General features: G+C 33.1%; 2 protein-coding genes across 2 annotated transcripts in view; both read left to right on the forward strand.

The window, feature by feature from the left end:
- loh (thrombospondin type 1 domain containing lonely heart) overlaps window positions 1–19376 on the forward strand; it is a 276194-nt gene that overhangs the window by 112911 nt on the left and 143907 nt on the right. The window lies entirely within an intron of this gene.
- Window positions 4703–5716, forward strand: LOC141393879 (uncharacterized). Its single transcript, XM_073967479.1, has 2 exons — window positions 4703–4849; window positions 4928–5716. Exons 1-2 carry the CDS (start codon window positions 4799–4801, stop codon window positions 5615–5617), a joined length of 741 nt encoding a protein of 246 aa, XP_073823580.1. The 5' UTR covers window positions 4703–4798; the 3' UTR covers window positions 5618–5716.

Here is a 19376-nt window from a genome sequence, read left to right on the forward strand (position 1 = left end):
CCAATGTGGATAATATATTTATTTACCAATGTGGATAATATACTTATCCACAAAATGTGGATAATATATTTATTTACCAATGTGGATAATACATTTATCCACAAAACGTGGATAATACATTTATCCACAAAACGTGGATAATATATTTATTCCCAAATGTGGATAATATTTTTATCCGCAAACGTGGATAAAATATTTATTTACCAATGTGGATAATATATTTATTTACCAATGTGGATAATATACTTATCCACAAAATGTGGATAATATATTTATTTACCAATGTGGATAATACATTTATCCACAAAACGTGGATAATATATTTATCCACAAAACGTGGATAATACATTTATCTACAAAACGTGGATAATACATTTATCCACAAAACGTGGATAATTTATTTATCCACAAAACGTGGATAATATATTTTTTCCCAAATGTGAATAATATATTTTTATCCGCAAAAGTGGATAATATATTTATTTACCAATGTGGATAATATATTTATTTACCAATGTGGATAATATACTTATCCACAAAACGTGGATAATATATTTATCCACAAACGTGGATAATATATTTATTCCCAAATGTGGAAAATATTGTTATCCGCAAACGTGGATAAAATATTTATTTACCAATGTGGATAATATATTTATTTACCAATGTGGATAATATACTTATCCACAAAATGTGGATAATATATTTATTTACCAATGTGGATAATACATTTATCCACAAAACGTGGATAATACATTTATCCACAAAACGTGGATAATATATTTATTCCCAAATGTGGATAATATTTTTATCCGCAAACGTGGATAAAATATTTATTTACCAATGTGGATAATATATTTATTTACCAATGTGGATAATATACATATCCACAAAATGTGGATAATATATTTATTTACCAATGTGGATAATACATTTATCCACAAAACGTGGATAATATATTTATCCACAAAACGTGGATAATACATTTATCTACAAAACGTGGATAATACATTTATCCACAAAACGTGGATAATTTATTTATCCACAAAACGTGGATAATATATTTTTTCCCAAATGTGAATAATATATTTTTATCCGCAAAAGTGGATAATATATTTATTTACCAATGTGTATAATATATTTATTTACCAATGTGGATAATATACTTATCCACAAAACGTGGATAATATATTTATCCACAAACGTGGATAATATATTTATTCCCAAATGTGGAAAATATTGTTATCCGCAAACGTGGATAAAATATTTATTTACCAATGTGGATAATATACTTATCCACAAAATGTGGATAATATATTTATTTACCAATGTGGATAATATACTTATCCACAAACGTGGATAATATATTTATTCCCAAATGTGGAAAATATTGTTATCCGCAAACGTGGATAAAATATTTATTTACCAATGTGGATAATATATTTATTTACCAATGTGGATAATATACTTATCCACAAAATGTGGATAATATATTTATTTACCAATGTGGATAATATACTTATCCACAAAACGTGGATAATATATTTATCCACAAACGTGGATAATATATTTATTCCCAAATGTGGAAAATATTGTTATCCGCAAACGTGGATAAAATATTTATTTACCAATGTGGTTAATATATTTATCCACAAAACTTGGATAATACATTAAAGCACTTACGTGGATAATATATTTATACACCAAAACGTGGATAATATATTTATACACCAAAACGTGGATAATATATTTATCCACAAAACGTGGATAATATATTTATCCACAAAACGTGGATAATATATTTATCCACAAAACGTGGATAATATATTTATCCACAAAACGTGGATAATATATTTATCCACAAAACGTGGATAATATATTTATCCACAAAACGTGGATAATGTATTTATCCACAAAACGTGGATAATATATTTATCCACAAAACGTGGATAATATATTTATCCACAAAACGTGGATAATATATTTATCCACAAAACGTGGATAATATATTTATCCACAAAACGTGGATAATTTATTTATCCACAAAGCGTGGATAATTTATTTATCCACAAAATGTGGATAATTTATTTATCCACAAAATGTGGATAATTTATTTATCCACAAAACGTGGATAATATATTTATCCACAAAACGTGGATAATTTATTTATCCACAAAACGTGGATAATTTATTTATCCACAAAACGTGGATAATTTATTTATCCACAAAACGTGGATAATTTATTTATCCACAAAACGTTGATAATTTATTTATCCACAAAACGTGGATAATTTATTTATCCACAAAACGTGGATGATTTATTTATCCACAAAACGTGGATAATTTATTTATCCACAAAACGTGGATAATTTATTTATCCACAAAACGTGGATAATTTATTTATCCACAAAACGTGGATAATTTATCCACAAAACGTGGATAATTTTTTTATCCACAAAACGTGGATAATTTATTTATCCACAAAACGTGGATAATTTATTTATCTACAAAACGTGGATAATTTATTTATCCACAAAACGTGGATAATTTATTTATCCAAAAAACGTGGATAATTTATTTATCCACAAAACGTGGATAATTTATTTTTCCACAAAACGTGGATAATTTATTTATCCACAAAAGTGGATAATATATTTATCCACAAAACGTGGATAATATATTTATCCACAAAACGTGGATAATATATTTATCCACAAAACGTGGATAATATATTTATCCACAAAACGTGGATAATATATTTATCCACAAAACGTGGATAATATATTTATCCACAAAACGTGGATAATATATTTATCCACAAAACGTGGATAATGTATTTATCCACAAAACGTGGATAATTTATTTATCCACAAAACGTGGATAATTTATTTATCCACAAAACGTGGATAATTTATTTATCCACAAAACGTGGATAACTTATTTATCCACAAAACGTGGATAATTTATTTATCCACAAAACGTGGATAATTTATTTATCCACAAAACGTGGATAATTTATTTATCCACAAAACGTGGATAATTTATTTATCCACAAAACGTGGATAATTTATTTATCCACAAAACGTGGATAATTTATTTATCCACAAAACGTGGATAATATGTTTTCCACAAAACGTGGATAATTTATTTATCCACAAAACGTGGATAATTTATTTATCCACAAAACGTGGATAATTTATTTATCCACAAAACGTGGATAATTTATTTATCCACAAAGCGTGGATAATTTATTTATCCACAAAATGTGGATAATTTATTTATCCACAAAATGTGGATAATTTATTTATCCACAAAACGTGGATAATATATTTATCCACAAAACGTGGATAATATATTTATCCACAAAACGTGGATAATATATTTATCCACAAAACGTGGATAATATATTTATCCACAAAACGTGGATAATATATTTATCCTCAAAACGTGGATAATTTACTTATCCACAAAACGTGGATAATTTACTTATCCACAAAACGTGGATAATTTACTTATCCACAAAACGTGGATAATTTACTTATCCACAAAACGTGGATAATTTATTTATCCACAAAACGTGGATAATTTATTTATCCACAAAACGTGGATAATTTATTTATCCACAAAACGTGGGTAATATATTTATCCATAAATGTGGGTAATATATTTATCCATAAATGTGGATAATATATTTATCCGAAAAACGTGGATAATATATTTATCCGAAAAACTTGGATAATATATTTATCCGGAAATCGTGGACAATATATTTATCCACAAAACGTGGATAATTTATTTATCCACAAAACGTGGATAATTTATTTATCCACAAAACGTGGATAATTTATTTATCCACAAAACGTGGATAATTTATTTATCTACAAAACGTGGATAATTTATTTATCCACAAAACGTGGGTAATATATTTATCCATAAATGTGGATAATATATTTATCCGAAAAACGTGGATAATATATTTATCCGGAAATCGTGGACAATAAATTTATCCACAAAATGTGGATAATAAATTTATCCACAAAATGTGGATAATAAATTTATCCACAAAATGTGGATAATAAATTTATCCACAAACGTGGATAATATATTTATCCACAAAACGTGGATAATTTATTTATTCACAAAACGTGGATAATTTATTTATCCACAAAACGTGGATAAAATATTTATCCACAAAACGTTGATATTATATTTATAATATATATGTGGATGATATATTTATCCTCAAAACGTGGATAATATATTTATCCACAAACAATATAATTCACAAAAATATTAAAAAAATATTATCCACAAGTGTGGATAATAAAAATATTATCCACAAACGTGGCTAATAAAAATATTATCCACAAATGTACATAATGAAAATATTATCCACAAAAGCAGATAATATACAATTTTGCAAATTATCCATATGAGTGGATAAAATGTTTAAAATTCTTCTCTGTGTATTTTTGTTGTTGTTAAGCTAAATAAACCGCCACCAGATTTTTTGGGGATTTTTCTGTACTTGTGATAAATAAACAAAATCAAAACAAACCACATAAAGAAGATCGTTAAAAACAAATAGCCATGATTGACGCATAACAAAGATTTTGACTGTTTTTTCTCTCTCTATGAGTTGAACAAGAAAAATAAATCAGCAACAACAAAAATCTAGTTAAGACAAGTTGCACTTAAAGGCCATATATAAAGCCTTACAAAAAGCCGGTATTCAGTAGTTTCTAAAGACACCTTCAACTCAGCGGACGCCAACAACGACATCACCACTCTTAAAAAGATGAACAAATTGTTGATTTTGACAGTATTTGCATTTGCTGGCCTTGTGCAGGTAAACAAAATCTACAACTTCCCGCAGCAGGTCTAGTGGAACAATTAATTAATCTGTATTTTGTTGCTGGCCAAACAGCTTTCTAGGGCCGCTAATTTAGGTGAAGCCTTGAACAATAACATACGTGTTCAGTTACGCTTGTATGACATCTTTGCCAAAGATGCTGATGCAGCCAAGTATGCTGATGATTTGAAGAAATTGGTACAAATCACAGAGGGTGCCTTGAAGACGGAATCCGTTGAGGAAAAGGAAACCACCATCAACAATATTCACACCAACTTCTCGGAGGAATTCAATCAATGGATTGCCACCAAGTTGGAACATGCTGAGGTCAATGATGACATTTACGGTGCCATTACCTTCTATAGTTCTCTGCTGCAACAACATACTCCCCATGAGGCTGAAATCAAAAAGACCATTGCCACTTTGGAGAATTTATTGAAGGAGACTGATTTGAAGAAGAAAGAAACCGAATTTGTGGGTTTGACAAAAACTTTCAGTCCCGAATTTGAAGCCTACTTGAAGCAAAGCTCTTTGCCTGTCATCCAGGATACGTTGCAAAAAACTCTGACATTTTTCCAAACTGTTTTGGACCAACAGGAAGGTAAATTCGAAAAGGAAATTATGGCTTTAAAGGCTAAGGTTGTTGCGGCCATGGCTGATAGTGTTTCCGTTGAAGAAAAGAATCGTGTGCTGAGTGATGTCTCCGATACCAGCAACAAGGAATTGAATGAATATTTGGCAAGGAAAAATATTGAATTGGCTTGAATTGATGTGCGAAAGGTGTTGATGTTGTGATCGATTTTAGTTACTCCATATTTTTGTACTGTAAGTTAGGATTTTTGTTATAATGATAATAAAAAACAATATTGAAAAATACGAAAGAGGTCTTTTGAAATCAGAAACAAATCTTTACAAAATTAGTTGGTTTACGACTACTCTAATATCGAAGAGTACAGCTCAATTCTATGGGGATTTTTCCACTTAACATTTAAGCAAATATGACCGTCTTTTTTAAACCATCCAACCAGCCACTACCGTGGCACCCAATTCCAGCAACACCTCCGTGGCATTTGATTCCAGGTACTGTTCAGCTATTTTTCTACGCCTGTTCACATGACCAAAGCAAGAGTTGAGTTATAACGCTCCGTCGAGACGACCTACTTTGGCACATTGCTTTCTGAAAATACTCCATTTTGCCAAAGCTGCTTAAGTGAGGATAAAACAAATTAGTTACACGTTTCTAAATGTTTCAGCTGTAGCTGCACCTTACTTACTTACTTAGTTGGCCCATTACAGAACATTTGTTCTATAGACCGAACTAAGAAAAGATCTCCATTCCTCTCTGTTTTTCGCTTGACTTTTTGGAATACCGTGCCTTTTCATTTCTTCATCCACTTGTATGCTCCATCGAAGCTTAGGCCTGCCGATTCTGCGTGGCATGTATTCATACGCCTTTTTAGCGGGTTCATCATCGCTCATTCTCATTATATGGCATAGCCAACGCAATCGTTGCATCTCGATACGTTTAACTATATTCATGTCTTTGTATAGCTGATATAGCTCGTGGTTCATACGACGTCGATATTTACCGTCAACGCAAATCGGCCCGTAGATCTTTCGACGAATTTTCCTCTCAAACACTCCAAGCACTGCCTTATCTGCTTGCCCAAGTACCCATGCTTCGGAGCCATACATTAGCACGGGTAGTATCAGCGTTTTGTATAGTGTTATTTTTGTTTGACGAGATGTGGCTTTGTTTATACCCTCAGCTTTAGGCTAAAGAGGGTATTTACACTTTGATACGACCAAAAATGTGCCGCATCGAAATAATGGTTTTAGACCCCAAGTATGTTTGTACGATATCCTTTTCAGACAATTTTGAGTAGATCTAGCAATGTCCGTCCGTCTGTCTGACTGGCAGGCTGGTGCGCACGATAACTCTCGATTCGGTTCAAATTTTGGGTATCGAAATATTTTATCCAGATTCGATTTAAGTTCGAAGATGGGCCATATAGGTCCACTCCTTCAGGTACCTCCCCCACAAATGTTCAAAAATTGCCGCAAAACTTGTGCGCACTATAACTCTTGTAGGGAATAACCGATTTTGTCCATACTTTGCACATCGTGTAATTTCTACCAAACTTAGATGAGGTTTCAATATGGATTCAATCGGTCCACTCCTTCGGGTAACTCCCACACAAAATTTCGGAAAAGTTCAGTTTAGGACCTGGTCTCGAATCGCTTTCACTTTTGTTTACGCAAGTTGTATTCGCTGTCCTCTATACGACGCTGTAAGTTTCATTAGGGGCAAGTCCATACTTCCTGAGAAAATAGCCTGAAAGTTACAAAAAACCCTATGACACCGTGTGTAGTGGTTGCAGCGCAAGATAACTCTCGAACGGATCTGCCGATTCGGTCCAAAATTTGGCTTTCGTAATATTTTGTCCAAACTTAGTTTAAGTTCAAAAATGGATTATATCGGTCCACTTCTTCCAGTACCTCCCCCACAAAAGTTCGAAAATGTTCGGAAAATTCGTGCGTACGATAACTCTTGAAGGGAGTAACCGATTTGGTCCATACTTTGCACATTATGAAATTTCTACCAGACTTAGATGAGGTTTCAATATGGACTCAATCGGTAAACTCCTTCGGGTACCTCCCACACAAAATTTCGGAAAAGTTCAGTTAGGACCTGCTCTCGAATCGCCTTGGTTTTTGTTGTAACATCTTGTATTCACTGTCCCCTATACGAGGGTACAAGTTTCCTCAAGGGCAAGTCCATACTTCCTGAAAAAAAATACCCTGAAAGTTGAAAAACGAACCCTATGACACCATGTTTATGGGTGGAAGCGCAAGATAATTCTCGAACGGAAATGCCGATTCCGGCCAAAATTTGGCCTTCGTAATATTGTTTTCAAACTTACTTTAAGTTCGTAGATAAGCCATATCGGTCCACTCCTTCAGGTACCTACCCCACAAAAGTTCAAAAATATTCGGAAAAGGGTTTCAATTTGCCCAGGCTGAGGGTATATCTCTGTCGGCGAAGCCGACTGATACTTTTTTACTTGTTTTTAATTGCTGACTTAAACCATAGTAGCATCTGTTGGCCAATACAATTCTTCTTCTTATTTCACAACTGATGTTGTTTGTTGTGTTTATGGCAGTGCCGAGGTAGACGAAGTCTTTAACTACCTCAAAATTGTAGTTACTAACTTCCACAGTTGGTCCGAGCTCTATGGACGCTTTGCGCATCGACACCATCAATTTGGTCTTTTCGCCGTTTACCGCCAGACCCACATTCGCAGATTCTGTTTCGACCTTCCTAAAGGTATCAGTTACTACCTTTACTGATCGTCCCATGATGTTTATGTCATCAGCATAGGCAAGTAACATGTGGCTATTGGCGTAAATTGTGCCATTTCTTTTGACATTTGCATCTCGTATTACCTTTTCCAGCAAAATGTTGAATAAGTCACACGAAAGGCTGTCTCCTTGTCTGAAACCTCTTTTGGTACAAAATTCTTCGGAGATGTTCTTTCCAATTTTAACTGAGGACCTAGTATCAGTTAAAGTCATCTTACAAAGCCGGATGAACTTTGCGGGGATACCAAATTCAGACATTGCATGGAATACCTTTGATCGGAGGGGACTGTCGAATGCTGCTTTATAATCGACAAAACGGTGATATGTGTCGATCTGCATCTCTTGGTTCTTCTCCAGGATTTGCCGCAGGGTAAATATCTGGTCAATGGTGGACTTGCCAGGTCTAAAGCTACATTGGTATGGTCCAATTATTTCGTTGACCATTGGCTTTAGTCGTTCGCACAATATCCCTGACACTATCTTATAGGCAATAGGGAGAAGACTTATGCCACTATAGTTGGAGCATACAGTCTTATCTCCTTTCTTGTGGACGGGACACAGGATGCTCAGGTTCCAATCGTCGGGTACGCGTTCTTCCTGCCAGATGGTGCTAACTAGCTAATGCATACACCTTATCAGCGCGTCGCCTCCGGTTTTAAACAGCTCGGCAGGTAGGCCATCGGCTCCTGCTGCTTTATTATTCTTCAGCCGGTTTATTGCTGTTTTTACCTCATCTTGACCGGGCGGTATACATTCAATACCATCTTCTGGGATTGGGACTGTGGTATCTTCGTCGTCTTCGCTGCTATTGGATACCAACAGTTTTGAAAAATGTTCTTTCCATATCCTGAGTACACTATCTGTATCAGTTACCAAATTACCTTGCTGGTCTCTACAGGAGGATGTGCCTGTACCAAAGCCATCTGTTTGATGTTTCACTCTTTGGTAGAATTTTCGGACTTCATTCTGGCTCCTGTACATTTCGATTTTTTCACACTCCCGCTTTTCCCTCTCTCTCTTTTTCTTACGGAAAAGACGTTTCTCTTCTCTCCCGATATCTCTCTCGTGCGCTACGCGTTGCTACTGAGTGTAAAGTAGCTCTATATGCCACATTTTTTTTTCTTCGGTAGCAGCACGACACTCCTGGTCATACCATGAGGAGGTCTCTGGAATCCAAGTATGGATTTTACGGCTGTTTGCATGGAGTGGGCAATATTTTGCCATTGTGTTGTTATGTTATCGGAACAAGGAGTGCTCGCATTAAGCAGTTGGGCTAGTTGAGTGGAATATCTGTGGCTATCTGTTGGGTTTGCAGCCTATCGATGTCCAATTTCCGCGTTGTGTCTGTTCGTGCTTTATTTGCAACGTTTAGACGGGTACGTACCTTTGCTGCAACAAGGTAGTGGTCCGAGTCTATGTGTGCACCTCGGAACGATCGTACATCCAACATGCTCGATGAATGTCTTCCATCTATCACAACATGATCAATTTGATTTCTTGTTCTTTGATCTGGCGACAACCATGTGCCCTCATGAATATCGAGATGATTAAATCTGGTACTGCTAACTACCATATTTTTTGCAGCTGCAAAGTCTATCAGCCTCATACCATTGTCAGATGTTTCACTGTGGAGACTGAAATTCCCGACTGTTGGGCCAAAGATATTCTCCTTTCCAATTTTGGCATTAAACTCGCCTAGTATAATTTTAATGCCATGGGCAGGGCATTTCTTCTAAGCGCTCTTAAAATATATCTTTGGTCTGTTCGTCCGTTTCTTCAGTGGGAGCATGGGCCCAAATAAAGCTGATGTTGAAGAATTTACCTTTTATTCGAATTGCAGCAAGTCTATCATTCACTGGGGTGAAGCTGGATACCAGATGTTTTAGTCTCCGACTAACTACGAATCGCAACCAAACTCATGCTTTACGTCATGGCAGCTATACTACAGTGCGTCACCTTTAGGTGTTGTTGTGACGCCTTTCCCAATCCATCGTATTTCCTGTATGGCAGTAATGTCGGCCTTGTACTTTTTAAGTACGTCTGCCAATGCGAAGACTGCACCTTCTCTAAAAAGAGTGCGAACATTCCAGGTGCAGAATCGCAGATCATGGTCCTTAAAACGTTTGCGGGGTTCGTCAACTTTAGAGGGGTTTGTTTTTCTTTTCTTTCGTTTTTTTCATAGTAGGCTGTTTTTTCTAGGGGAGGGTTACTAACCCGACACCCAAACCCAAGTTTTTAACGTTCTTATGGGTGAACGCGCGGCACATGTTAGCTCACTACCTTTAACTGGTGTTAAAGGCAATTCCCCAGGTGACACCACGGGGAGGTCAGTGTCCACTTAAGATGAAAGAGGAACCAAGATAAATCCTGGGCTTTGCCATGTTAAAACCGGTCAGGACCGTTCCTTGGTATCTTCCATCCCCTATGTCACCCTTGAGTTCTGTAAAGGTTCTAAAAATTTTTGCTATTTTTTAGATCGTTCTGTTCAGATTAGCTCTGGGTCTCTTTAGTCATGAATTCAGTTTCTGTTAAGCTGAGTCGTTCATTTGTAATAAGTTCTTGCCTTCGCTTTTTGACTGCACTAAAAGAAGAATGTCTTTAACTAACATGATTCAAGGTCTCTTATTAGAGAATAGTTCATTTGAACGAGTTCGTTATGGAACTACGTAAAACTAGTCTTCATAGGGAAAAAGCCAAGAGACGCAGCATTCTTGTCGATGCTATTATAGAGCAATTTTTGGAATCCTCGTTATTGTTATTCGGTTTTTTTTTATCGAATGGGGGTATCGTGCTTCAAGCGGAGATTCTGTGGATATGTTTGAGTTCTGTATGTTGTTGACATTTTAGCTCTCTTTTAAGGTAAACTCTTGGCCTCTTCAGATGACGTTCTGTTCAGATTAGCTCTGGATCTCTTTAGTCATGAATTCAGTTTCTGTTAAGCTGCGTGGTTCATTTGTAATAAGTTCTTTCCTTCACTTTTTTACTGCACTAAAAGAAGAATATCTTTGACTAAGATAGTTCAAGGTCTCTTATTAGAGAATAGTTCATTTGAACGAGTTCATTATGGAACTACGTAATACTAGTCTTCATAGGGAAAAAGCCAAGAGACGCAGCATTCTTGTCGATGCTATTATAGAGCAATTTTTGGAATCCTCGTTATTGATTTTCAGTTTTTTTTTTTTATCGAAGGGAGGTATCGTGCTTCAAGCGGAAATTCTTTGGATATGTTTGAGTTCTGTCTGTACATTTTAGTTATTTTTTAATTCACTCTTTTAAAGTAAGCTCTTGGTCTCTTCTGATGTCAATTGTTAAACTGAGTCGTTCATTTCTCAGAAATTCATTATTCACTCTTTAACGGGCCTCAAAAATGAATGTCTTTTGCTGGTCTCGTTCAGGGACTCCTATTAGTAAATAGATAATTTGAACGAGTTCATTATAACAGCAATTCTCATCTGGAGAAAAGAAAGTGAAGTTATGACTCTTAATTTTTGATATAATATTTGAAAGTGATTCACCGTTGCCTCTTATTTGTCTATATTTCTGTGGCTATTTTTTAGTTATCGGCATTTTAGTTAGTTTTATCCGCAGTTCTTTCGTTTGTTCTTTTACTGAACTATAAGAAGAATGTCTTTGGCTAACCTAGTTCAGGGGCCCCGATTAGTGAATAATTGATATGGACGAGCTCATTATGGAACTGCGTAACACTATTTTTCAAAGGTAAAATTTGAAGGTTATGGAAAAGAACAAATAGTTTTGTCTTCCATTATTTGTATCTATATAATTCGCATGTATATTTTCCAAATTCCATCGATTCAATGTTTAATAACTCAGCATTCACGTATGTATGTACATATATGTATTTGTTGTTTCAATCCCTCTCAGAAGAAACCAATATTTTAGAAACAGCGTTCATATTATCCATGAATCTTAACATTGGCAACACTTTCAGAACACTGTTCATAGTATGTATGAATTATTTTTGTTCTTTGTAAGATGCGGACAATTCCGTGTCGGAGTTTCTGTAAAGTTTAATCAGAGTAAAAGGAAATCCAAGTCCACTTCTTCAATGCGAATTGTAACAGACAGGAGGACTCTAAAAGAGTCCCAATAATTGCTTGGTGAAGTTTTATGATTTTTGATTGATTGGGCCAGAGATCAAGTCCACGAAATAGGGTTGCCAACATAAACGATTCCCGACTGACAACACCATTTCCATGTATGCTTTTATTACGAATTTTATTTTACACACGATAATTCAGGTATGAAGTATTATTATTTTTTTGATTGGGCATAAAATATTTATCCACAAGGGTATATTCATGGTTAAATTTGTTTATTTCTGCAATTTCTTGATCAAAACAAATTACCAACGGTTTACTTTGGGGGATTTTTTTCGGCACTTTTGATTTATCGACAGACAATTTAAAACAAACCGCAAAATGAAGATCGTTCAGAACATATAGTCGGCTTAAGAAATTATTAATATGAATTAGAAAAAAAATTAATAAGTAATTAAAAACAGGCTCTACTTAGTATAAAAGTCTGGCTAAATGCTGTTATCCCGTAGTTTATTCAGTCACTTCTAACACATTGGACCACGAAGATGGCTAAATTGTTGTTTTTAACAGTATTTGCATTTGCTGGTCTTATTCAGGTAATTGCATAACTTACCAAAAACCTATTGAACACTTATTTGATTTAGACGTCTTGAAACAGCTTTCAACGGCTGCCAATTTAGCTGAAGCCTTGAATATTAGCATTCGCGAGCAGCTGGGTTTGTATGACAACTTTGCCAAACATGCTGATGCCGTCAAATATGCCGATGAATTAAAGAAATTGGTACAAATTACCGAAGGAGCTTTAAAATCGGAATCCGCTGAAGAAAAACAAAACATCATCAATAATATTCACACCAACTTTTCAGAGGAATTCAATAAATGGATTGCCATTAAGTTGGAACATGCTGAAGTTAATGATGACATACATGGTGCCATTACCTTCTATAATTCTCTATTGAGTCAACAGACTCCGCATGAGGCTGAAATCAAAATGACCATTGCCACATTGGAAACTATGTTGAGTGAGGTGGATTTGAAGAAAAAGGAAATGGCATATCTTGGTCTCACAAAAACATTTTCGCCTGAATTTGATGCTTTCTTAAAGGCAAAAGCGATGCCCATCGTTAATGAGACCCTTCAAAAGACTGCACAATTTTTGCAAACACTTTTGCAGCAAGGGGAAGGACAATTTGTTAAGGAAATCACTGAATTAAAGGACATGACTGAAGCTGCCTTGGCGGATAGTGTTTCCGTTGAAGAAAAAGATCGTGTTTTAAATGCCGTCACTAATACCAGCAATCAGGAATTGAATGAATATTTGGCAAGGAAAAATATTGAATTGGCTTAGAGATTTTTTTTAAAATAAATAATAATTTAAAATTCACTATTAAAAAATAATAAAAAAATATATTACAAAATCCACGTTTGTGGCTCTAATGGTCCTTCAAAAAATATTTGAAAAAATATTCTTTATGAAATCCAAAAAAATATTTTGAGAAAATATCCTTTGACAAATCTACATTTGTGGCTCTGAGGTGCTTCAAAACAATATTTAAAAAAAAATATTCTTTAAAAAATACATGTATGTGCTCTGATAATCCTTCAAAAGAATATTTTGAAAAATATTCTTTAAAAATCCACATTTATGGCTCTGATGGTCCTTCAAATAAATATTGTGAAAAAAATTCTATAAAAAATTCACGTTTTTGGCTTGATGGTGCTTCAAAAAATATTGTGAAAAAAAATATTCTTTAATAAATCAAAATTTGTGGCTCTGATGGTCCTTCAGAAAATATTTTGAAAAATATATTTTTAAAAAAATCCCCGTTTGTGGCTCTCATGTTTCTTCAGAAAATATTTTAAAAAAATATTATTAAAAAATCCATGTTTGCGGCTTGACGATCCTTTAAAAATTTTTTTGAAAAAAATTATTCTTTAAAATATTCATATTTGTGGCTCTAAGGGTCCTTCAAAAAAATATTTTGAAAAAATATTCTATAAAAAATACACGTTTGTGGCTCTGATGGCCTTTCAAAAAATATTTTGAAAAAAAATATCCTTAAAAAATCCATGTTTGTGGCTCTAAGGGTACTTCAAAAAATATTTTGAATAATATTCTTTAAAATATCCACTTTGTGGCTCTGATGGTCCTTCAAAAAATATTTAAAAAAAATATTCTTTAAAATATCCACTTTGTGGCGCTGATGGTCCTTCAAAAAAATATTTTAAAAACTATTCTTTAAAAAATCGACGTTTGTGGCTCTGATGTTCCTTAAAAAATATTCTTTAAAAAATCCACGTTTGTGGCTCTGATGTTTCTTGAAAAAATATTCTTTAAAAAATCCACGTTTGTGGCTCTGATGTTTCTTGAAAAAATATTCTTTAAAAAATCCACGTTTGTGGCTCTGATGTTTCTTGAAAAAATAGTCTTTAAAAAATCCACGTTTGTGGCTCTGATGTTTCTTGACAAAATATTCTTTAAAAAATCCACGTTTGTGGCTCTGATGTTTCTTGAATAAATATTCTTTAAAAAATACACGTTTGTGGCTCTGATGTTTCTTGAAAAAATAGTCTTTAAAAAATCCACGTTTGTGGCTCTGATGTTTCTTGACAAAATATTCTTTAAAAAATCCACGTTTGTGGCTCTGATGTTTCTTGAATAAATATTCTTTAAAAAATACACGTTTATGTCTCTGATGTTCGTTCCAAAAAATTTCTTTAAAAAATCCACGTTTATGGCTCTGATGTTCGTTCAAAAAATTTCTTTAAAAAATCCACGTTTATGGCTCTGATGTTCGTTCAAAGAATTTCTTTAAAAAATCCACCTTTGTGGCTCTGATGTTCCTTAAAAAATATTCTTTAAAAAATCCAAGTTTGTGGCTCTGATGTTCCTTAAAAAATATTCTTTAAAAAAATCCAAGTTTGTGACTCTGAAGTTCCTTAAAAAATATTCTTTAAAAAAATCCAAGTTTGTGACTCTGAAGTTCCTTGAAAACATATTCTTTAAGAAATCCACGTTTGTGGCTCTAATGTTCCTTAAAAAATATTCTTTAAAAAAATCCACGTTTGTGGCTCTGATGTTCCTTAAAAAATATTCTTTAAAAAATCCACGTTTGTGGCTCTGATGTTCCTTAAAAAATATTCTTTAAAAAATCCACGTTTGTGGCTCTGATGTTCTTTAAAAAATATTCTTTAAAAAATCCACGTTTGTGGCTCTGATGTTCTTTAAAAAATATTCTTTAAAAAATCCACGTTTGTGGCTCTGATGTTCTTTAAAAAATATTCTTTAAAAAATCCACGTTTGTGGCTCTGATGTTCCTTAAAAAATATTCTTTAAAAAATCCACGTTTGTGGCTCTGATGTTCCTTGAAAAAATATTCTTTAAAAAATCCACGTTTGTGGCTCTGATGTTTCTTGAAAAAATTCTTTAAAAAATCCACGTTTGTGGCTCTGATGTTCCTTGAAAAAATATTCTTTAAAAAATCAACGTTTGTGGCTCTGATGTTCCTTAAAAAATATTCTTTAAAAAATCCACGTTTATGGCTGTGAAGATCTTTAAAAAAATATTCTTTAAAAAATCCACGTTTATGGCTGTGAAGATCTTTGAAAAAATACTCTTTAAAAAATCCACGTTTATGGCTGTGAAGATCTTTGAACAAATATTCTTTAAAAAATCCACCTTTATGGCTGTGAAGATCTTTGAACAAATATTCTTTAAAAAATCCACGTTTGTGGCTCTGATGTTTCTTGACAAAATATTCTTTAAAAAATCCACGTTTGTGGCTCTGATGTTTCTTGAAAAAATATTCTTTAAAAAATCCACGTTTGTGGCTCTGATGTTTCTTGACAAAATATTCTTTAAAAAATCCACGTTTGTGGCTCTGATGTTTCTTGAAAAAATATTCTTTAAAAAATCCACGTTTATGGCTCTGATGTTTCTTGAAAAAATATTCTTTAAAAAATCCACGTTTGTGGCTCTGATGTTTCTTGACAAAATATTCTTTAAAAAATCCACGTTTGTGGCTCTGATGTTTCTTGAAAAAATATTCTTTAAAAAATCCACGTTTGTGGCTCTGATGTTTCTTGAAAAAAATATTCTTTAAAAAATCCACGTTTGTGGCTCTGATGTTCCTTAAAAAATATTCTTTAAAAAATCCACGTTTGTGGCTCTGATGTTCCTTAAAAAAATATTCTTTAAAAAATCCACGTTTGTGGCTCTGATGTTCCTTAAAAAATATTCTTTAAAAAATCCACGTTTGTGGCTCTGATGTTTCTTGAAAAAATATTCTTTAAAAAATCCTCGTTTGTGGCTCTGATGTTCCTTAAAAAATATTCTTTAAAAAATCCTCGTTTGTGGCTCTGATGTTCCTTAAAAAATATTCTTTAAAAAATCCTCGTTTGTGGCTCTGATGTTCCTTAAAAAATATTCTTTAAAAAATCCACGTTTGTGGCTCTGATGTTCCTTAAAAAATATTCTTTAAAAAATCCACGTTTGTGGCTCTGATGTTCCTGAAAAAATATTCTTTAAAAAATCCACGTTTGTGGCTCTGATGTTCCTTAAAAAATATTCTTTAAAAAATCCACGTTTGTGGCTCTGATGTTCCTTAAAAAATATTCTTTAAAAAATCCACGTTTGTGGCTCTGATGTTCCTTAAAAAATATTCTTTAAAAAATCCACGTTTGTGGCTCTGATGTTCCTTAAAAAATATTCTTTAAAAAATCCACGTTTGTGGCTCTGATGTTCCTTAAAAAATATTCTTTAAAAAATCCACGTTTGTGGCTCTGATGTTCCTTAAAAAATATTCTTTAAAAAATCCACGTTTGTGGCTCTGATGTTCCTTAAAAAATATTCTTTAAAAAATCCACGTTTGTGGCTCTGATGTTCCTTAAAAAATATTCTTTAAAAAATCCACGTTTGTGGCTCTGATGTTCCTTAAAAAATATTCTTTAAAAAATCCACGTTTGTGGCTCTGATGTTCCTTAAAAAATATTCTTTAAAAAATCCACGTTTGTGGCTCTGATGTTCCTTAAAAAATATTCTTTAAAAAATCCACGTTTGTGGCTCTGATGTTCCTTAAAAAATATTCTTTAAAAAATCCACGTTTGTGGCTCTGATGTTCCTTAAAAATATTCTTTAAAAAATCCACGTTTGTGGCTCTGATGTTCCTTAAAAAATATTCTTTAAAAATCCACGTTTGTGGCTCTGATGTTCCTTAAAAAATATTCTTTAAAAAATCCACGTTTGTGGCTCTGATGTTCCTTAAAAATATTCTTTAAAAAATCCACGTTTGTGGCTCTGATGTTCCTTAAAAAATATTCTTTAAAAAATCCACGTTTGTGGCTCTGATGTTCCTTAAAAAATATTCTTTAAAAAATCCACGTTTGTGGCTCTGATGTTCCTTAAAAATATTCTTTAAAAAATCCACGTTTGTGGCTCTGATGTTCCTTGAAAAAATATTCTTTAAAAAATCCACGTTTGTGGCTCTGATGTTCCTTAAAAATATTCTTTAAAAAATCCATGTTTGTGGGTCTGATGTTCCGTGAAAAAATATTCTTTAAAAAATCCACGTTTGTGGGTCTGATGTGTCTTAAAAAATATTCTTTAAAAATCCACGTTTGTGGCTCTGATGTTCCTTGAAAAAATATTCTTTAAATAATCCACGTTAATGGCTTTGATGTTCCTTGAAAATATATTCTTTAAAAATCCACGATTGTGGCTCCGATGGTCCTTGAAAAATATTCTTAAAAAAATCCACGACTGAAAACCGATAAACTTATTTCTTTTCTTGTGATATGTATAGTCCACATTTAAATAGTTGATTTATTTTTTATCTCTCCAAAATTTATTACCACATCTTCCAAAAACACAACAATGGAGCAGCAAATAAAATAACAACTTCATCGGTGACTGAAACACGTCTCCAAAACTTGTCATACCCACGTATGTAGTCAAATCACGTTTATAAAGACCACGCTCTGAGAACTAATCGTTCTCAGAGGAGGATACATTAATGTTATTATAGCTAATTAATAATCAGTTCTAGAACATACTGATAATTAAATGACAACAAATTGCTATTATTTGTTTGTTGTTGTTGTTATTCATGCGACTATATATTGTGTGTGACATGACAAAATCTATTGAAAAAATAAAACAACGGTAGCAACGGCATATGACAAAGTGTCAATTATTATCAAAATCGTCACTAGATATCGTTGAGTCATTTGTTGTATGTATGTACTAGGTATGTGAATGTGTTTAGAGTGGTGTTTGGTGATTTATTTTATAGTTTTTTTGGTTATTTAATACATCTTTTTTATTCCATTTCATCCAAAAATGAAAGTGCATCATCCACTTTTGGCAATTTTAATATTGTGCTCTGATTTTGAATACTTTATCTATATCTAAATCTAGAATTGTCAATTAACATTAAATATGCAAAGGTAGATATATATAGAGAACTAGACAATTGTTAGATTTAATGTTAATCGGTTAGTGTGTTATGAAGAAACAGGTAGAACCACCACACTTCACGAAATTGGGTTAACGAAGTCGCTAATTGGGCACCCTACAGATAGATATCATATATTTAGGACGAATATTAGTCATCCAAAGTAGGGACTATTTCTCTCATTTCTATAAGAGTTGCTGCTATTTTAATATAAAATAAATTAATAATTGTTACCTTAATGAGTAAAAGCCGTTCTAAAAGCGGCAAAAAAAAAAAAAAATTATATATACTGAGGGGTTTAATGAGACAAAAATATTTACGCCCTTAGAACAAAATCTTAAAAATGTCCAAGACTTTAGAATTATATCCTCGTCTTTAGAAAAAATCTTAAAAATATCCACTTCTTTAGTAAACTATCCCCGCCTTTGGAAAAAATCTTAAAAATATCCACGGCTTTAGAAAAAAAGCCCTTAGAAAAAATATATTAAAAATACCTACGTCTTTAATAAAATATCAACGCCCTTAGAAAACAACCCTATAAATATCTACGCCTTTAATAAAATATACACGCCCTAAGAAAAAAAATCTTAAAACTATCCACGCCCTTAGAAAAAAACTTAAAAATATTTCCGCCTTTGGAAAAAATCTTAA

This window comes from Musca autumnalis, unplaced genomic scaffold (assembly GCF_047663935.1).
Source record: "Musca autumnalis isolate F117 unplaced genomic scaffold, ASM4766393v1 scaffold_2, whole genome shotgun sequence".
NCBI lineage: Eukaryota > Metazoa > Arthropoda > Insecta > Diptera > Muscidae > Musca > Musca autumnalis.

Coding starts and splice junctions, on each gene's coding strand:
- LOC141393879 (XM_073967479.1), top strand. CDS start 4,799: ATGAACAAATTGTTGATTTTGACAGTATTTGCATTTGCTGGCCTTGTG. Junction 4,850..4,927: donor CATTTGCTGGCCTTGTGCAG/GTAAACAAAATC, acceptor CTGGCCAAACAG/CTTTCTAGGGCCGCTAATTT.